This window comes from Ptychodera flava, chromosome 1 (assembly GCF_041260155.1).
Source record: "Ptychodera flava strain L36383 chromosome 1, AS_Pfla_20210202, whole genome shotgun sequence".
Taxonomy (NCBI): Eukaryota; Metazoa; Hemichordata; class Enteropneusta; family Ptychoderidae; genus Ptychodera; species Ptychodera flava.
In genome coordinates, this window is record NC_091928.1 from 26,609,230 (window position 1) to 26,630,164 (window position 20,935).

Genomic DNA, 20,935 nt, shown 5'->3' on the forward strand with positions numbered 1-20,935 from the left:
TATATATATATATATATATAATATAGACCAGAAAAGAAAATTTTTCAAGATTCTGCCCATGAAGTGAATTTACTAGTCATTTGATGTGAATACTTGCACACCTAATCACAGGGGCTCACAAGTGGCTATATAAGTCAATATTACAGCGGTTTTCTTTCTTTTTCAATGTTACAAATAAACTAGCTGAGCCTGAAGAGCACAACACTTGTGTAGCTGTCTTTTGTGTAGCTTGTATTGGCATGTATAGTGCGCCCTCAATAGGGAGTGTGATCATATGTAAATGCGACCTTTGGTTCCGTGACCTCTAGCCATGCCTACTTCCCTCTCCATATGGCCGGCCATGCGTACAGACGTCGCTGTGTTTACTGTACTAATTTCCCAAGGGAGGCAGATCCGGCCATATCCGCAGTATGATTGTTATGGTGAATCTCCGAAAACATGAAATCTTGGTAATTTTTTTTGACGGACACGGCCATTGTTTTGGCACAAGATCTGACAATGTCATTAAAGTCTAAAAATGAACCTTCGTGAATGTAGAATGTGAAGAAAATTGGACGCTGTCAGCACCATGTCCGAAGCGACCCATGTGCGCCGTGAAGTACCTGTGCAGGAAACTTGATTATACTTTATAATGAGGACGTAATCTGGTGAGTGACGGCTCGTTCAAGAGTGGTGGGGCGTGCCTTATGCAAGAAATAAACAGGAAATTAACATATTTACAAACACGATGTATTGCACATGGCCCGTACGCGACACAGCCGGCAGATCACCTCAGTGGTACAGCAACAGGTATTAAAGTTTGTATGCCTATTTGTTCCCATTTTATTGCTGGGAGGTTAAAAAGCCAGTCGAGATTGCGTTATCACCTAACACCATACCGATTGGGGACAGAGCAGAGTAGATCGAAACGCAAACGGGGTGTTATTATAGGAAAGGCGGTGACTTATTTTAAAGCTGAATAAAATGCTGTCTCTGGTTGTGTAAGTCTGTCGATCGAAATATATATTTTGTTCTCAGTTGATTAATCATGGGGGATGGCAGTCTCGATCTCCCCTTTATGGATTGATATTTACTGACTCGTTCCTTCTCATTTTTGTCAATCGATGAAAGCATTTTCGTCTTCCTTATTCAATCTTACTTTGACCGATGTTATATTCTGACCTACAGTGTCATTAGTTTTGACTAACGTGCGAAGACGTTGCCCATGCGCCCGGTTGACGAGATATTTTGCAAAACGGTGAAGAAATATTATTTATTTATTAGCCGTGTTCACAATAATGACACTGGCTCAAAAAGAAAGAGAAGGACAAGAAAATGTATAACACTGAAATATTTGAACTCGTACGGCCATACTGTATGCATGGGGGCCGGGAGACATCGATGTCAGTCTTTCCGGACTGTTTACATGTAACTTAGGGGATATCAAAGGAGATGAATCAGTTGGTTGAATAAAACAAAAGTTTTCGGACATATTTTATGTCAATGTTGTCAATGTCGGACTTTTGATTCATTTCGATTGAGAAACCAGAATCACCTACAGAGATGTCTGTATTAAACACGGACGCATAATTGGGAATAGTTTGTTGTGCCGCTACTGTCGGTCTCAGTCATGGTGTCTCTCCCATAAAATTTCGAAGCTATACGCCTACACTTGTGATAGGTATACAATATCGGTTCGATGTGCGAAGATATACAGATTACAAGTTATTTTAGAAGTTCTCAAAACCAGTAAAAATAACGTAGACGTACATCGCATGCTTTCTTACACCGAACGAGCCGTCGGTTTCCATAGCTATTACGTGAAATCCGGCCTCACCGATGTCCCTGTCCGATTCGGAGAACAACTTTCAAGCTGCGAGTTGAGGTTCAGATGTCTGATTTTTTCATATTCAAAAGACTTATTGATTCACAGAGAACGCCCGTCTTGTTTTTAGCACATGAGGGCAATTGAAAATTCAAAGCCGAATAGCCAGTGGGAAAAAATTCGACCGGACGACTCGCTCTCACACCAGCGATCGCAATGAAAATAAAATCGAAGTCTCTGAAGTCGGTATCATTGCTCCGCCATGTTTACTGTTGGTTGTACGGCCAGTTTAAATTCACATTATTTTCTTCACGGTAAAATTCATATAATTGCCATATCGCGAAGTTCCCTGTGCAATATGTCTTATGTCAATATGTCTATTTGGCAGAAAAAGCGTCACGGACATTCGATCGATGGTGATGAACTTTCTCCAGGCCGCGACATGTCACCAGTTACGAACTTTACCGGTTTTCGATACGAAATATGCAATATATTATCAGCATTGTTCACGTTTTGTTTTGAGTCTGATATCGAATATAACATCAAACGCCATTAGACTATCTCATCTGCCTGTCAGGAAAAGTGCACGGGATTTGATTGAGTCGTGTTGCCCGTTGTGTATGCATGCATAGTATATGCATGGAGGTAGTCCGCTACTACCTCCATGGTACATTATTAACTGAACGGTTTACCCAGTTACAGTCCTTCCACATACAGTGACCCATTAAACCTCTTATCCAATAATGCATATATATGCAGGGCTCAAAGTTAATATTTTCAGCTAGGAGCAATTTGCTCCCAAGTCCAAAATTTTAGGAGCAAACCCAAAAAAACTAGGAGCATTTTTGAAACCGTTCAAACAATGTGGTACTTATCAAATAAAGGTGAACAGTTGCCATTCATTATTCATCTCGTAGTACTTTTTTCTAAATCTGCGTTTATACATACAATTTGGTAACAGTAACAGTATTTCAAGTCCGTTTCTTTGTCGTGCCGAAACCAATCTCAAAATTCTCGACTTGTCACGTATTTGGCAAGGGATTTTTTACTTTTTCATCCCATACTTTTGTTTGGCATGTTTTTCCTGTATTTTGTGGCTGCTATCGACTTTCCGACTCGGTTTCTTGCTGTGCTGCGGATCCATTTGTCATGTGTACACGTCACAGACGGAACATCATCGTCATCGAATGATTGACCTGGTACACTGTCCTTGAACAGTATGATCGCTGGTGCTATCAATATCCCTAGTGTTCTGCTGGGGATTTCGTTTTTGTTGTTGTTGCGTCTCCTTTACTGGCAGACCCAGTTTCAACATGATCGACCTTGAGTTTCCCTTGCTTTCCAAAATAACGATCTAGTGAGCCCGACATCTTGGACTGAAATATAGGTAGTGTGCACGTGGGGGAAAGTTTTTGCTTGTGATTTATTTCGTTAGTTACTGCTAATTCCTGTGATGGTTATTGGTTCAATAAAATTGATTATGACAGCATTGACATGATACTGATATTTGATTGGGTCGTGATTTAATTTGTGATTAAATTCATCGCATGTCTTGACAGCTGTTTGGCAACATGTAACCTCTCATATAAAAACAAAGTAGCGGTAGAGACGCGCTCGCCTCTGTGTGGCTGGGCGACGTCAAATGTTTATTAAAATCTATTTTTGGCACGTCTGATTTCAGGGTCACGACCCTTGCAAACTCTGTGAAATACGGTGGGAATTATTCCTTGCGTAGAATTAGTCGCAAAATGCGAGTAACCTACATTTTTTTGGCGCAACTTTGTCAAATTTGGTCGCAGCGACTAAAATGGTCGCAACTTTGAGCCCTGATATGTTGTTCAGATTAAGCTGCATACGAAATAAAAGTACTTGTAACTTTTATGGTTTTATACATAGAGTGGTTACAATGTAGTGTTGCGTTCACAAATGGGTCGGTGCTGGTATTGTTGGGTGGAGATCTGACCAGGCAATCCCCTTTTCATGTAGCTGTGATATCGCAGCGGCACTGTGGCGTGTATCGAACGCGCTCGGGTCATTGAGGTCATTGCCACAGTCCCGCTGCGAGCCAACGCATAGGCTTCGTTGGCAGTTTGCTACGAGACCAACCAGTATCGTAGATTTAGCTTGCAAAATAATGAACTACTTTGAATAAATAAACTTGTATCATCTTTATTATTGACTATCTGACACCATGTCTCTGCTACCTCCATGCTGAGACTCATTCTGTACGCCTGCTAACTTTCTTGAAGATAAGAAGAACACGTATTTTCGACCATTTTCCCGTGAGCCGTCGACGGCTTCTACGATGTTTGCTCGATCGCGCGTACAACGCACTGAATACTTTACCGGACTTTCTTTGCTCTGCGTTTTTGCCAAGAACAACAGTCGCCAGAGCCGTAACAAACATGTTGCTCCATGCTTGAGGTCGCCGGTAGCCCTGGTGCTTTTTGACGCTCATTAATGCAGACTCACCCACATAAATATATGAATATTTATGATGCATTTTAAGTAACCAGGTACTTAGCGGCGCTGATGGTCTTGGCTTGGCGAAGAGCTGCTCCCCTTGGGAAATTAGTACAGTGAGCATAGCGAGGACAGGAAGTAGGAATGGCTAGAGGTCACGGAACTAAAGGTCGCATTTACATATGATCACACTCCCTATTGAGGGCGCACTATACATGCCAATACAAGCTACACAAAAGACAGCTACACAAGTGTTGTGCTCTTCAGGCTCAGCTAGTTTATTTGTAACATTGAAAAAGAAAGAAAAACGCTGTAATATTGACTTATATAGCCATTTGTGAGCCCCTGTGACCTAATACCCAAAGAAACAGGTATAAAGCACCCCCCCCCCCCAAATATTTCTGGTCCGGTCCTTGACATTCCGCAAAAGTGATGCGGTGAAGTGCTTGTCTTTTTTTCTTTTTAGCTCATATTTGGTTTTATATATAAATACCAAAAAGAGCTTATATGATGAGTCTAAGTGGCGTCTGTATATTTGTGGGTATGTGCGGATGTATGTCCGTCACACACAAAGGCACCCATACCGCCAAAGCTACCGTCTCAGTATTTGGTGTACAGGTAGATGTAGGGGTTGAGATGTGAATTTGTTCAAATGAACACATCAGTGTCAAAAATGTGCAAATGAGGTAAGAAAAAGCGAAATTCTGAAACAGGCTTGAAACGGGCTTACTCCACTGACTTGAGTCATTTCCTGTCATTGTCATTGAACTGTTACATATTAAAAGACCTGCTCAAACCATAGACAGTAGAGGGGAGGAAGACTGTTAGTAGAGGGGAGGAAGACCATCTATGGTCAAACTAAGGGGGGCTAGCTGCCTTTCTGCTATGCATGTTGCTAAAGTTGACCTCCAGTACCTAAAGTTTCAGACCTTAATTACTTTTGTCATTCTTGTTTTTCTGGTTTAAATATTTCTTGTTGTTTTTCTGGTTGTACTGTGCAGAAATCATTGTCATAACATCAACGTAGAATTTTCCTGCACTGAACAGATAGAAACAACATTTATTGTTGATCTTTGGTATCCATACTGGTATGTACCAATTCTGATCAAATTTGAGCGACACCGTATAATTGCGGTATTTTTTTTAATTCTTAACTTATCTGGTTTGGCACTATTGATGCAACAGTTATTGTCTTTTATCACTGGCTGCATAATACTTGCGTTTCCCTTATAGCATTTTTGGACATGCAAACAGGGATATCAAGGATAGCTCTACTGATGAGTATGTAACCCAAAAAAGCCATGACGTGCAGGTTCTGAAATGACATACGGGCTGACCAGAAACAAAGTGTTTTTTTGGCCTAATGGACAACAGTGATTCTCAAAAGTTTGGTTACCTATTGACAACTTGTTTCACTCAGAGTTGTACGCAAATTTTGACAGTCGTCATGACAATGACCACGGCTTTCTCAGCACGACTAGACATACTGTAGCAGGGCTTAAAATAGACCATGGGCTTTCTGAAGGGAGGAGGCATATTGTCTTTGATTGATACATTATGATCAAAATGCAATGAAAATGCATTTTCCTTGGCCATCATTTCCTGTGCCTGTCCACAGTAACCTGTGGTCTATTCAGCTCTGCATCTATGCATCCCATTGACGTGTGTACATATGCCTAAGAAGAAGAGGCATATGTATACACGTCTATGGGGCGCATATACGCAGAGCAGAATAGATCACAGGTGACTGTGGCCTGTCATCAAAGTACATCAGTTGAGATATTGAAACTTGGTTGCAAAGTTTCACTGCACGGTTGTCGTTGTAATTTGCATAACAAAGTCATAGTCTTGCCTTACTCATGTTACTGTGTCCGACTGGATTTGACTGCAAGTTAGCTCATTCCAAAGTGACGGACCCGACATGGCACGCCAAGCACTGGCTGAATTTTATGTCCCGGTCTTTGGTAGTCTATGTGGGCTACCATTCCATGGATTTTGGTAGCCCCAGGCAAAAGTTGGTAGTCTGTGGATGCGGGAATACCGCTAATTTCGAACCCTGCAGTTGATGTAATCGACTATCTGTAGTCACAGCAAAGTCATAGAAGCTTTCTATCTACCGAAGGACATGATACAGCTGAAAGACTATCAACTAGCATTTGCCTTAAGATCACAGAATTATGTTTGAACTGAAATGAATGAAGTGTCAATGATTTGTGTAGACTTCTTATTTATTCAAGGATTAATGAATGGAAAAAATAAAACTGGAGTGTCTTTAATTCGATATTTGTCTAACACTCTAACGTTGATTCGCTAATACCGTGAAAAATCTTAATTTGCATAACGTATGTTTGCAAAATTTATTATAGTCCCCACTCACTCTGAATCATATCCCCCAAATTTTCAAGCAGGGGGTGACATTCTCCCCTTGTGAGAGAAACATGTTGGAAAACACTGTATGATGTCTGTCCACCTGTAAAGGATCATCAAAACCTCTGCTTGTATCAACACATCATCATGCATCATGATGTATTGATTTGAATGTGTGCAAGTCTCAGCGAATGCACGTGAGTTTGAGCAAATGAGCTTGAACGATGTGAAACTGGAGAAACCAGGAACCACTGGTCCACTTTGCTCGGATTTATAATTTGCAATTTAATCTTTTCCTTTATTCTTTCATTCCAGAGTCAGTATCGATATGCTGAAGGATTGTTTGGCATGACACGTTTTCATAAAGCATCCGAGGCCAATTTGAAAGCAATCTCTCTCTGCAAAGAAAATGACTGTCCTCCATCAGAGTTGAGAGACCTGGAATTGCAAAGAGACAAGTTCTATGAAGGTTTGGCTATCAATGGATGAAGTTCAATCACATGGTTTACAAGTCTGCTTAATATAAGGGTTTCACAGACCCAGTGTCGTCAAAATGAAAAATGTTCATTTATTCAATGTTTGTGATTTAGACATGTGACAAAGCTCTGTGATTTGAACAATATTCGTTATAATTAATGTGTATGGAGTACAGATTAAACTCGACATGAAAACTTTCAACTTTTCATTCCATTCTTGTTCATTCCCATGATATTATGCAGTTACTTATTAATTGCATGTCTTGTTCCTTTCCTCCACCAGCACTCAGTGAATTTCATCTTGTACCCTTGAAACCAGAGAGGTAAGATTTCGTTGTATATGTTTTTTGGACCATTGGCCAAATGTCAATTTCAATTAACACTTTATTACCCTGTTTTGATAAATATTACAAATCAGAATTGTCCGAGGTTAAACCCTTTCCACCCCCAGTTCCCTGTGTACAGGTCCAACTTTACCATAGAAAACAATGGATTTGGGACAAACCATGGTGGTGAAAGGGTTAAAGGGCAGTTTTTCCTGCAGGACAGGCCATTGCACTGTTCCTCCCTAAATAATCTAAATCACCCTAAAAATAATCTCAAAGGCCAGCAATTTCACAAATAAATCTTGAGACAATGATGACACTGAGTATTGATAGCGACTGATACCTTATAAAGTATGAATGATCAGTATGAGCTTCTAATACGTTGGTATCCAATGCTATAAAGATTTCCTACATAGACAAGAAGTGACAACAGGAGACTGTTTTTTATTTAAGATTTGTCCCACACTTTTTAATGGTAATGTGTTGAAATTTGGATAAACCTCAATTTGCATAAATTAATTTGCATAATTTATTGTGGTTCCCCGGTTTGGATTTTGTTTGCTGACTTGGTTAAAAACGTATTTCAGCTTAACTGGACAAACCTGTATAAGATATTGCAAATTATATCATACCAGTATATTGATGGCGCAAATACAGTGATCTGATTGGTCGAGACGCGAAAAGAACCGTGGTAAATTGGCTATATACTACAGCTGTCATACACGCGTGCTCTCAGCTTGAGGAAAAATCCGCTTTTGACGTTCCACGCTAGAATTTCAATATACTGTTATGATATAATAGCAATAAATCACACCCAGTGACGGTATACCACTCGATTTTGACCATTTCACTACATATATGCACTTGCTATCGCTCGTGCATATGTCGTGAACTGGTCAAAATCCTGTGGTATACCGTCGCTGGGTGTGCTTTATTGCTTAATTTACTCATGGATATGCTGGGGCATGGGACATTCAAATTGCTGTTGTTTTATTATACGTAAGGGTAACTTACAATCATTTGTTTTGAGAATATTAAGTATTTCAATGGTGTAACATTAGAACAATTTACTGATAAGTTCCCAAACAGTAAGGTTTTCTGTATACAACAGCAAGAACATTCACTCAGCAACACATACTTCGCATGGAAGCGATAGCTCTGAGAACCAGAAAAACAGGTGGGGGAAAAACTGCACATGCTCAGAAAGGTCCACTGTCAAAGGCAGACTAATAACGTTAATATATCAATGACAAGAACTGTAATGTTAACATTAATCACCACAGTTAAAGTAAACAAAGTTCATACAGCAGCATTGGAGCAGAAACTGAAAAAGGCACTTAAATTTCTGGTACATTCTTATTTGTGACATGTTTCCACATGTGGAAACATTTAGCGCCAAAGTCACTTTTTGTCGCCTTTTATAAAATATAACCCAGTCAAATTTTTTTTCAGACTTTGCCAAAGTTTTGATGAAAAATTGTAGGCAATGAAATGTGATGTCCATTGAGTCTAAAATTATGATAAAAATATTGGAGAAAAATTCATAAAAATCAGTATAATGTTGCACTAAAATTGTGGATGGAAAAATTACAGCACTCGAAGGGTGATGCATTAAGGTCAATTTCCTTTTTCATGAAGATGCAGCAAAAACTGCATGATTTTGACCCTGTCTCTGTCTTCTGTCGATAGTGCTGTTAAGAAGGAAGAGGATGGGGATGATGATGATGAATACACTGATGTTGATGATGACGATGATGATGATTTTGACGGAGTTCCAGAATTGGTGGAACAGGGCCCCAGCGATGAGGAATGTGATTCAGATGGCAAACCTTGTGCCGACGATCCACCACCTCTTGTAGAACTGGAAACAGATTCTGACAGTGATGACAATGTAGGTATTTCAAGTGTGAATTTTTCCAAGTCCAAGTGAAAAAAGTATTTCCATTAACATTCCAGAAACTAGGGTATGTTGGTCGGGAACATTTTTTTATTCATTTGCTTTGGATGTTTTTAGCCTGCTATCGCCCAATGGAAATGGCAAAATGTGGTACAATCAAACAGTTTTTGAAAAATTTGAGAGAAATTGTTCTGTGATCTGTAAAAGTACAAAAGAGTATTTTCAATATCAAGTTTTCTGAACAGAAATGAAACAATTGTATGCTTTTCCTGTAAAATTGCTCATGAATATTTGCCATGTGTCTACGTCTAATTTACTTGCCATGAACTAAACCCAGGAGAATTTGATGGGCAAATGCCGTAATGTGCAGGAGCTTGCAAAAAGAAATCAGATTCTATTTCTCGATGTTTTGCCATCTTGTCACTTTCCTCAAGCCTTGCTTGGTAAAAGGCACACAATAAAACAGGTTGAGATAACAGATTCTAAAATAGCCATCACCGTTAAGGATTCTCACCGTATTGATATTGCAGTACCCACAGTATCCAAGTGATGATAACATCAATGACGAAGAATTCATTCCTCTCACTCTCATGGTAAGATGTTTTTAAAAATCGCAACATTGTGACTTGCCTATCAATCTGTGAGACTGTGGACCTAACAGAAAAACACAATGGAATTCTAAACAATGCATGCAAATTCAAAAATACAGCGTTTTCAAGTATTGACCCTCAGAAGAGAATACCATCATATCTTTTATCTATTGGTGTTTCAGTGTAGAACACTAATCCTTTCCTTCAATTACAGTTGTTCCCTCATCCATGTTATGAAGTATAATTTCTGTATTCAAAGTACATTATTTTCAACCCGTACGTGGCACCCCAATTCACCATAAACAGGACCATAAGCACCATTGATAACCATGGCTTTGGGCCAAACCATTGTTGTTAAGGGGTAGTTTGCACTCTGAAGCTGAAAGATTTAAATTTTTTGCCTAGACTTCGGCAAGAAAACTTTAAACCATTTCCTTTCAAATTCTAGAATGCTACAGAAACAAGTTATCTTAAATTTACTGCTTTATTAAATATAACAGTGGCAGCTATCCCTATGTTAAAGCGACAAAGTCGCCCATTTTTTCATGAATTTTATTTGATATGAGATACTAGGTACTTATATTGTTTGACATGTTGAAAGATACTGAATGAATGGGTGACCATGCATATATTCGACCCCGGTTTTAGACACGATACATGAAACCATGGGGAAAATGAATTAATGGTCATGACCATTAATTCATTTTCGCCATGGTTTCATTTAATTTGTCTAAAATCGGGGTCGAATATATGCATGGTCACCCATTCCATCAGTATATTTCAACATGTCAAACAATATAAGTAGTATCTGGTATCAAACAAAATTCATGAAAAATGGGCGACTTTGTCCCTTTAAGTCTGAGGGGAAAAATTTCATGTTTTAATTTTTACAAAAACAAGACAATGAAACTTTATTTACTCCACAAGCTTCTAAATGCTTGTACACAAGAAGCATAGCAGAACAATGTCAAGAGTCAAAATGTCTGTCCCCAAAGCACACTGAACCTTACAGTAGAGACAGTAACTCTTTACATGTTTTGCCCCATCCCAAACAGAATAAAGATCGCCATGATAAGGATCTCGAGGAATTACGGAGACGGAGAGCCATGCACGCTGAGAGAGAAAACTCAAATAGAGATGATGACCTTCGAGAAAAGAAGAGACAACCTCAAGAATTTACAAAAGTACCTTCCAAAGGATTTGATGAAAAGGTAAAATGCTCAATATACATTGAATACATTCAGCGTTTTAATCAAGGGTGTTTAGTGCAATGTACTGCTGTATGGAGTGTGCCCATCAGATCATGTATTGCTTCATACCATGTAAAGAGTTCCATGGTCATTGTTGAAGAAAAGTGATCTGAAAGTAAATCTTTTGTACCATTATGATAGCAAATTTAGTTTTCTAAAGTGTTTCCCTGAAGATGACACGTCATGAAAGAGATTTTGCTGTAAATGATTGCAAAACCCTAAGTCATACTGATAAGTTTACAACCAATCAATCACAAGTTATAATGTGTCATTGAGTTCCTTTAGATTAATACTGCACTGTGTGCCATTATGGTGTCTCTGTTTGTATTCTTTTTATGTAAGTCTATCATATTTCAAAATCAAGTGCATCAAAGGTTAGATAACACTGTTTAGTGTTTGAGGAGGGCTAGACGTGTCCACATTGCACAGCCAACCTAGGACTGCAAGTTGAAGACTGTGCAAGCCGGGGCTTTACGCTAACCAGATATGAACAGTCAACAGAAAATGCACCTGTGTTTCAGTATATATTGCAGTTGTCTGTAGATTGAAACTGTTTCCACATGTTTGCAACTTCATTGAAATTGATGTGATTAACACCAATGAACAATGTTCACAACAGATAATTCCAAGGTCATTAAGTATACAAATATACAATGAGCTGAAATAAAAATACTCACTTTCTTTGACTTCCGTCATTGTATCACCACTTTATATAGCAAGTGTAATTACCTTTGGCCAAGTCCTTTGAAGCACTACATGTATATGCCAAATTGTGAAAGGTCATTAGATATGCAAATTGTAAATTCACTGACAAAAATGCAAAATATCTTTCACTAATACAACACCGGTATAATTGTTTCATGAATATACCGGTATACTACATAGTAAATTTCATAAACGTTTGTAGAGTCCCTCCAGTCTTATGTCTGAAATTTGTAAAGTTGGTTAAATAAGCAAATTAGTAACTAGCTAATGTAAAAATGCTTATACAACTTTCATGTTGTATCATATACCTATATACCAGATTTAATTCTTATCCAATGTGCCGTTCTTGAGATATCGCACCAACAGACAGACAGATAGACACACAGACAGACTGACATGGCTGTGACATATGCTCACACACGTTAGCTAAAGAAAACTCTTATCAGTTTGAGGGCGCTGTTATCATAGCCATATGCACAACATATCAAACAAGAATGACTAGTCAATGGCAATGGCAGGTCGTGTTGACGTGCCTTTTCCAGGCAGAGACAATGAGGAGACGCTCCACAACAATAAGCTAATCGATACAATGGATATGGATGCAGCTACGTGTGTGGAAACAGCAAAGATGAATCAATGGCAAATCAGGCTGATGGGGAGGATCTTATGGCTAAGTTTCAAGCTTTGGAAATAGTCAACTTTCGTCCAACGAGAACCGTGAAGTTCAACTTCAAGTTTCAACCTTGGACAACAAGAGATGCGATTTGGAAAATGATCAAGAAAGAGATAGATGAAGACGACATAGATGGCCTTATTAAAGGAGTATTGGGTAAACCATGGATATGGTTCCTGACGTTGAGAACTGTTCAACTAAAGGAATCAGTGTTGGAGAATGGAATAATGGCTGACAAGGGTGATAGGATTTATCCAGATGATCTTAATACTGATATCAAAAAAGTCACACTGGATAACCTAAACCCCAAAGTGGATGTATGCCGAATCATCGCACTCTTAAACATGTATGGTGAAGTGAAAGGTGAGACAACCAATCCTTATAAAATATCAAAAGATGGAAGAATGGTGGTAAGAATGAAGATTAACAAAGATATCCCCAAGTGTGTCCAATTTGAAAAGCATGGAGGTACAGCTATCAACATAAGTTATCAAGGTCAACCAGCTAAAGTAAGTTCACCGGTAATTTGCTACATATGTCACCTGTCCAAAAGCAAAGACATGCTTAGCATGCGGGGGAAAAAAGGACATCTTCGCAAAGACTGTAGACAATGGTTCATTAATCAGCCACGATTACGTCAACAGCAAACAACCACCTTGGTCGATGCTACAAAACAACAACAGAAAAATGGTGGGCATTACAGTCTCAACAAACAAGAAGTGCCCAATGTGAACAGATTCTGCTAGCAAAATCAATCTGACAAATGGAAACAAGAAGATGAAAGAAGTAGGAGCCAGATCTGGAAATGAAGTCCCTGAATCTGGAAGCAGAAATGAAAAGAATGAAAAGAATGCGGCAAAGTCAACAAACACAAGTACTGTTGACTCGGCTGCTGCTCCAGATAACACTCCAGATGGAAAGAACCAATAACATGCAGGCAACCATGCAGGAAGATAGACAACCCAGGTAAAAGATCTCATGAACAAACAGAAATGACACCATTCAGACCACCAGGTCAAAGAAGAAGATACAGGTATAGAAATAGAAAACAAAATGGAGAAGAATTTAAGATGAAAACATCTAACAAATACAATCTGCTGTCATCAGGAGATGAAGATGACGATGATGACGGTAAAGATGAAGGTGATGGTGATGATGAACAGGGAGATGGTGACGTGCAAGGAGAAGAGGACACCATGGATTGTGTGGAAAGTGTGAATAGTGTGGATACAGAAAATGAAAATGGTGGAATAAAGCAAAACAATATAACAACTACTACTAAGATAAATGAAGAAGAGGCTGATAACACTTAACACGAACGGGTTACGAAACCCAACAAAAAGGAAGCAGTGCTTTGAATTCATACAAAGACAGAGAGCAGACATCATATTTCTACAGGAAACACACTGTGCATCACAGATTGAAGCTGACGCATAGACAAAAGAATGGGGTGGTGAGGGAATATGGAACAACTATAAATACTAGAGCAGAGGAACGGCCATACTCTGGAAGAAAGACTGTGAACTTGACATTAAGGTAATTAAAATGGCTCACGAAGGACGAACTTATATAGCTATGTTAAAATATGACAATGTTAATATTTTACTTCTGAACATCTATGCTCCAAACTCTGTTTAAGAACGAAAAAACTATTTCAATTTACTCAGTGAGGAAATTGAAAAAGCCTCACGAGATCATGTATCAGATTCTATAATATGTGGCGGTGATTTCAACTGCATTGTAGATACATCCAAAGATAAGATATCCTCAGCTAGGTTGTGGAATGATAGTAGTGTAAAGGAGATTAAAGCTATGATGAATCAGTTCAATCTAACTGATTTTGGGAGAAGACTACACCCCATCTTCTCCAATACACGTGGCACAGACTTTGCAAAGGGCTATAATGGTCTCAACAAACAGGAAACTGGCGGTACCACAGGAAACTTCGGTGGAAACGTTAAAGCTACAAATGGAAAGAGGAAAAAGTGGCATGTCAGCAAATAATTTTCCCCATTCTAAGAGAAAAAATGTGAAGAACGCGGAGTGGTCAACAAAGAATAGATTATGTTGACTCAATCGATGATCCTAGTATAGTCTTAGATATTTTTGACCGTGATAAGGTGTTGGCCGAGGCAACAGAAGAATTGTATCTCAGATTAAAGGACGATATGAACAGAAATGATGCCACTCAAACCGCCACATCAGAGAAGATTTGTCAAAAATATAGTGAGAAACGGGGAAACTCCGGAGAGATACCAACATTCAACTCATATCAAGTGTTATCAGAAGATGAAGTTGATTGTTATCCGTCAGAGTCGGCTGATACAGTGAATGGATAAATTGCAACAGATTATTTAAGTTCAAAACCTAATACACCTACATAACAGATAAGACATCACCTGCAAAGATGTGTAATAAGCCTGGAAGTAAAGAAGATTAAAATCATGATGCAACTGAAATCTCAGTTATATCAGTGTATTTTCCGGTTGGTTAGACTGGTGGTAAATGAAGTGCCTTGAACTCATGTTCATGGTTAAACTGCGCTATAGATATAATATTATTGTCACTTTGTCATTGAAAACATTCTTTGTACATTTTTTGTTTGCTTTACTTATTTACAGTTATGTAGACATGATGCTTAGTTTTGATAGTAAACATATCTACCATCAAAGTCACTTGTTGATAAATTTTAATTTCTTTCCTTCTTTCAAAAGAAACCCATAACAATAGAGATTTATGACAGTGCATTGCTAATTTTCAGGAAGCAACAGAGGAAGACTGGCTCCGTAAAGTACAGGAAGATTTCAAAGAGGCATCGGAAGAACTTCTTCAAGGAAGGCCAAGATTTGCTGTCAAGTCATTCAGGGAAGCTTTCTACATCATGGACACTCAACTAAAGGTAAGCAGTTTGGACAGCTTTGGAGACAGAAAAAGTGGCACCTATTTTTCATGACATGCAAATCTGAAATGACTTATGCAAAATGTAAAACCTGTATTGACAAACAAAATTGTATTGTTGCGTAGTGTTTAAAGAATGAAATGTGAAAATTGAAATTTGACCCAGCTGGAGTGATGTAAATTATTTTGAAATGTGAAAACAGGAGAAAAAAGAAGCCAGGTAATCAGGTAATTGCAACAAGTTTACATAAATCTACTCTTCTTTCTCACCCAGGATACAATTTATTGTCATGCTGAAAGGTCAACTCTGTCAGTATTTTATTCTTTGATTAACAAAGTACTGAAATTGAAGAAATTTTTGTGAAAAAGTGATTTTGTGCAAACTATCTGTATCATGTGCAATGCCCCCATAAATTACAGGGTCTGCTCTATGTCCCTGGAAAGTCCCTGAAAGTCCTTAAAAGTTTCAAGCTTCCTGCAAAGTCTTGGAAATAGTCTTTGAAAATGAAATTGTAATTCTGAAAAATGCTTGAAAATTGATATAATGCGCTCACAATTTTCCTACAAAAGATAAGATGATCTGTCAGGATATCATAAATTTATATGTAAAATGATATGTTGTAAAAATGAAATCTGGAAAATGATGTATATGAACTCATAAGTCATTGAAAATTGCAGAAAAAGTCCCTGAACTCTATCTATTGAAAGCTTATCCCTTCTTGCTGTCATTTTGTAGTCTTCTTTTCTAAGTTTTACATAAAGCTAGAGATTCGATGTGCTTTAGGCAACAACAGTGACATACACAGAATCTCAACACCAGAGAGGATATACGCTTTGGCTACTGCAATAGAAGATATTGATAAAGATCGTGTACTTTGTATATATTTATTGTACTCAGTCAAGTAATGTCTGCGGTATTTTGTTTAATTTCAGGATTATGAGTACGAAGAGCTTGATATAGTAGTATCAATTTATGCATATGGAGTTGCATGCCTAGAAACTGCCCAAGTACAGGTAATTGCCGATATTGTAATCAAGGGTGGACCTTGAGACTTCTTAGAGCTGGCCAAAAACGAAGGAAAAACATTTCTGAGTGAATTTTTGAAGCAAATGATAAGATCGTGTTCCTTTTGGGAACAGAGTAACCATATTTCTGGAAATGCAAACGCTCTGTGAAGTTTGTGGAAAGCATGTGCCTTATTCAGAAGAAAACAAGATGTAAGATGTTGAAAGGCAATATAATAGATTTGTCCTTATTCTGGACCCTGCTTTCCTAAGATTTGACAAGCAGAGTTGCTCCAAGTGTGTGCTTGAATTGCTCTTGTTATTCAAAGTCTGTAGGAAGTGGAAAGTTCAGTGGGGATAGCAGTGAAAGGGTGGTTCATTGTTTAGCCCTTTGAATGCCAAAGTCAAAAGATATTAACTTTATGGAATACCGGTATAACAGCAATAACTTTTTTCAGATCTAAAGCATTTCTCATTGGATTTTCCCTAAATTTTGGTCAAAAATTGTAGCTAATGGAAAGTTATGTCCATTGGTCCAAAACTATCATAAAAATTGCAGAAAAATTCAAAAAATTTGTAAAATTATACACTGAAATATTGATGGGGGCAATTACAGCACTCAAAGGGTTAAATAAATTTATGTGCTTAAATAAAAGCAACAATGAAAGTTATCATCATTGTCATTGTCATTGTTATTATCATCACTGTCATCATCATGATCATCTAGCCACTGTCACATATACAACAAGCAAAGTTGCAGTATACCTGTACACATTATCACTAACCCTGTGGGTAAATTACAGAGTGGACAAAATTTCAATCCTGAAGATTGCTAATTTTGGTATGTTAATATTGTCTCTCACCACAACAGGAACTTGAAATTGCACTTGAGAAGTTTGACTGCATTATCCTAGAACATGAAACCATTGTTTTTCCATTAGCTTACTATGGCAAAGGAAGGGTGTACATCAAACAAAACAGGTAAACCAAACATTTCTAGATCTCATCGCGAGCCCTTCTGATTTATATGATGAATCTACAGTAACAGGCCTGACTCTCAGTAAAATGATGTTCTGCAATTCAGTTTGTTTTTGTGGCCTACAGATGTTCTGTAGGACATTAGGACAATAAAAGAATCCTATTTTGCAGTGTAGACGTGAAGACTTATCAAGGTCTTTTTGTATGTTTCTTCTGTAACACCCCCTCAAAACCCGACACCCCCACCCTTAGGACTTCTACCACAGTTTTTCCAACTGACTGAATTTTGTTTGAATTTCCTGTGACTGATTCCAGATTCTCCGAAGCTTTAGATCCATTGAGAAATGGCTTGCTAATCCTGCAACGGCAGGTTCATCAACACGGAGTTGTCAGATGGCCAGGTACCAAACATATCATAGAAGAGAGTGATACTAAGAAAATGAAGGTTTGTGATTGTTGTTAGTGTTACTTACTGTGCTGTTCTGTGATTGCCATTGTCAAGTGAACTACTTAGTGTGTCAAATGTTTACGTTTTGCAAGTTTTCTCACAGTATAGTATTTTAAAATCATAGTGTCTGACTACAGCTGCATTCAAGTAATAAAAGTAACTTTTGCATGACCATTTTTCATTCTCAACTGGGAAAATGGTTAAACTTGAATCTAAATGTTTGTTTCCACAAATCTCAACCTGTGTCCAACCTCATTTGTCAAGTCAGGTTCCCAAAGTTATTCCCGTGTAAAGGCACTTGAACATGTATTGAACACTTGAACAAATTATCCATTTATCACTTGATTCAGTGTCCGAGAAAGGGAGTAAGTGGGTGATGCAATGAAAATTTTTGAATGTCAGAATTGATTCATCGCTTGTATTTTCATCTCTTACAGGAGGCCTTTGAAATAAACATAGAGATATGCAAATCTCCACCACAACCTGATGCTGTTTGTCGCCTCCATGATCCTTCCAGTAATACAAAAATTGATATCTATTTTTCTGACCCAGACTTTAAAGGATTTGTACGCACTCAGTGTCATGAACACTGTACACTAGAGTTCCATCCATCCTGCTGGAAAAAAATCAAACACGAAAATGTAGAAAAGGCACAAGACAAGGTTTGTGCAGTTTTTAGCTCATATTTGGTATGTATATAAATACCAAAAAGAGCTTATATTTTCCATTTTAACCTATTCACCCCCATTTCCCTGTACACAGGTCCAACTTAACCTTGAAAACAATGAGATTGGACTAAACCATGATGGTGAAAGGGTTAAGGTAGAACCTTTTAAGATAGCACCTCAGGGACAGATATTCTGACCTGTGAATTTTACAATACTTTCCTGGTGTACTGCGTGTCTTGGATTATTTTGAAGCTCTTGGAGTAAATTCAGTTTTCAAGGTCCTTTTTTTGTGATAATCGAAAATTTAATTTTTCCCTGTAGAGTTAGCACAAGGATAGCGGGCATTTTGAATTTAAAATATTGGTAAATTTAGAGTAATTTGTTTGAAAAAAAAAATTTGCAAAGCTTTACCTCCAATTTTAATTCTGATTTTGAAATGTTGAAAGTTTGCTTGAGGACTTTAACAAAAGTGTAAGTCTTTCAATTTTGTTTTCCATTGTACTTTTTTTCTCATTTCACAGGATTATCTTGGTGAACGTTGCTTTACACCTGATTGTGATGCTGTCATTGTATATATTGTTATATTCAGTCAAGATGGCTTAAAACGCACAGAAGTAAGTTTCTCTTTCATCATTAGTGTGATTTGCATGTCTGTGGTACATTTGATGTTACTTTCAGTCTTGTGAAAGAAAAAGACAACTTTTTGTGGAGCAACTAACACTTTGAATATCTTGTTTTTGTGAAAACCAAAAACAAAATTTTTCTTTGAAGAGTTTACATGAGGATAGCAGCAATTTAATTCCATATATAGGTGTATGAAAGGCAAATTTCTATTTGTTGTATCAGTGTCACTGTATAACCTGTGTCTGCAGAAGAACGAGATCAATTTACCATTGTAAAAATGTTCAAAGTGTTACAACATCTGGCATATGCTACATGCCATTTCTAGTTGTAGAGATCACTGTGTATGTATTGTTCTACACTGACATTTCTGCTTCATCACAGTTCACTGGTGAAAAACCTGAAAGAAAACCAAAGAATGCTGCGGCCAAAGCTGTGAAAGTGAAAGCTTATAGTGAAAAGAAATTAGAAAAACTTAAGCGTAAAAAGGAAATCAAGGTGGAAAAGAAGCGTCTAGCAAAAGAAAATCGTAACAAGCAAAATAATGATGATAATGATGATGATGCTAATATACTTGAAAGTGAGTTGTTGCTTGGAGCAAGTGAGTTTATTTTTGTTGTGTCTGTGTTCAAATCTTTTTCTGAACTTTGCATTTGCCATGGTATTTGATGTCACTCATGAGATGCAGGGTTGCAAATAACATGTGTTATAAACATACGTTTGTAATTTCAGAAGGCCAACTTTGCAGTGGATGATAGGATTGAGTTAAACAATGCAGAAAACAATAGGATTTGGTCAAATGTTGCCATAAACAATAGGATTGGGTCAAATGTTTTCATAAACAATAGGATTGGGTCAAATGTTACCATAAACAATAGGATTGGGTCAAATGTTACGATAACAATAGAATTGGGTCAAATGTTGCCATAAACAATAGAATTGGGTCAAATGTTACATAAACAATAGGATTGGGTCAAATGTTGCCATAAACAATAGCATTGGGTCAAATGTTACCATAAACAATAGCATTGGGTCAAAAATAACATAAATAATGGATTGGGTTAAATGTTGCCATAAACCATAGGATTGGGTCAAATGTTGCCATAAATATAGGATTGGGTCAAATATTGCCATAAACAATAGAATTGGGTCAAATGTAACCATAAACAATTAGGATTTGGTCAAACAATGCCGTAAACGATAGTCTTCGGTCACTTTTACCATAGACAGTAGAATCGGGTCAAGCAATGTAGTCACAAACAAAATGTTGTCCTAGACAATAGGATTGGGTCAAAATGTGGTGCTGAAAGAGTCGCTATAGTGATCTCTACAATTTGAAAAACAGAGAGGTGACCCCCCATCCCCTCTTTGAGACCCTGTACTAGACAGTACAAATTTACTGATATTATCACATATGTCAAAGTGTATTTTCCTATGCACTTGAATTATACACCTGTAAATATTCTTATTGTTGTGTTTGTTCTCTGTATCTAGATTATGTGAACCACCATTAAACCCTTTTAGCGCCAAAGTAAATATTTGTCACCTTTATAAAATATATAACATACAACCCAGTGAATTTTTTTACAGATTTATGCCAAAAGTATGATAACAAGTTTAGCCAATGAAATGTGATGTCCATTTGGTCAAAAATGATCAAAAAATATTCAGAAAAATTCATAAAGAATAGTAAAATGTTGCACTAAAATTTTTGCGGGCAAAATTACAGCAATCAAAGGATTAAATTAACCAAATATAGGTCTGAC

The 20,935-nt window shown here is 37.7% G+C and overlaps 1 protein-coding gene across 4 annotated transcripts in view; it reads left to right on the forward strand.

Moving 5' to 3' along the window:
- LOC139133915 (E3 ubiquitin-protein ligase TTC3-like) overlaps nucleotides 1-20,935 on the forward strand; it is a 65,256-nt gene that overhangs the window by 38,589 nt on the left and 5,732 nt on the right. For 2 of the 4 annotated variants that reach the window (XM_070700701.1, XM_070700711.1), the window contains exons 11-22: nucleotides 6,950-7,103; nucleotides 7,394-7,433; nucleotides 9,126-9,327; nucleotides 9,864-9,926; nucleotides 10,979-11,134; nucleotides 15,313-15,450; nucleotides 16,383-16,463; nucleotides 17,326-17,435; nucleotides 17,748-17,877; nucleotides 18,318-18,542; nucleotides 19,070-19,162; nucleotides 19,554-19,770. In XM_070700701.1, coding sequence (XP_070556802.1) covers nucleotides 6,950-7,103; nucleotides 7,394-7,433; nucleotides 9,126-9,327; nucleotides 9,864-9,926; nucleotides 10,979-11,134; nucleotides 15,313-15,450; nucleotides 16,383-16,463; nucleotides 17,326-17,435; nucleotides 17,748-17,877; nucleotides 18,318-18,542; nucleotides 19,070-19,162; nucleotides 19,554-19,770 — 1,609 coding nt within the window. The remainder of the gene's footprint in view (nucleotides 1-6,949; nucleotides 7,104-7,393; nucleotides 7,434-9,125; nucleotides 9,328-9,863; nucleotides 9,927-10,978; nucleotides 11,135-15,312; nucleotides 15,451-16,382; nucleotides 16,464-17,325; nucleotides 17,436-17,747; nucleotides 17,878-18,317; nucleotides 18,543-19,069; nucleotides 19,163-19,553; nucleotides 19,771-20,935) is intronic. The other 2 variants (XM_070700720.1, XM_070700727.1) reach the window with 1 other exon arrangement.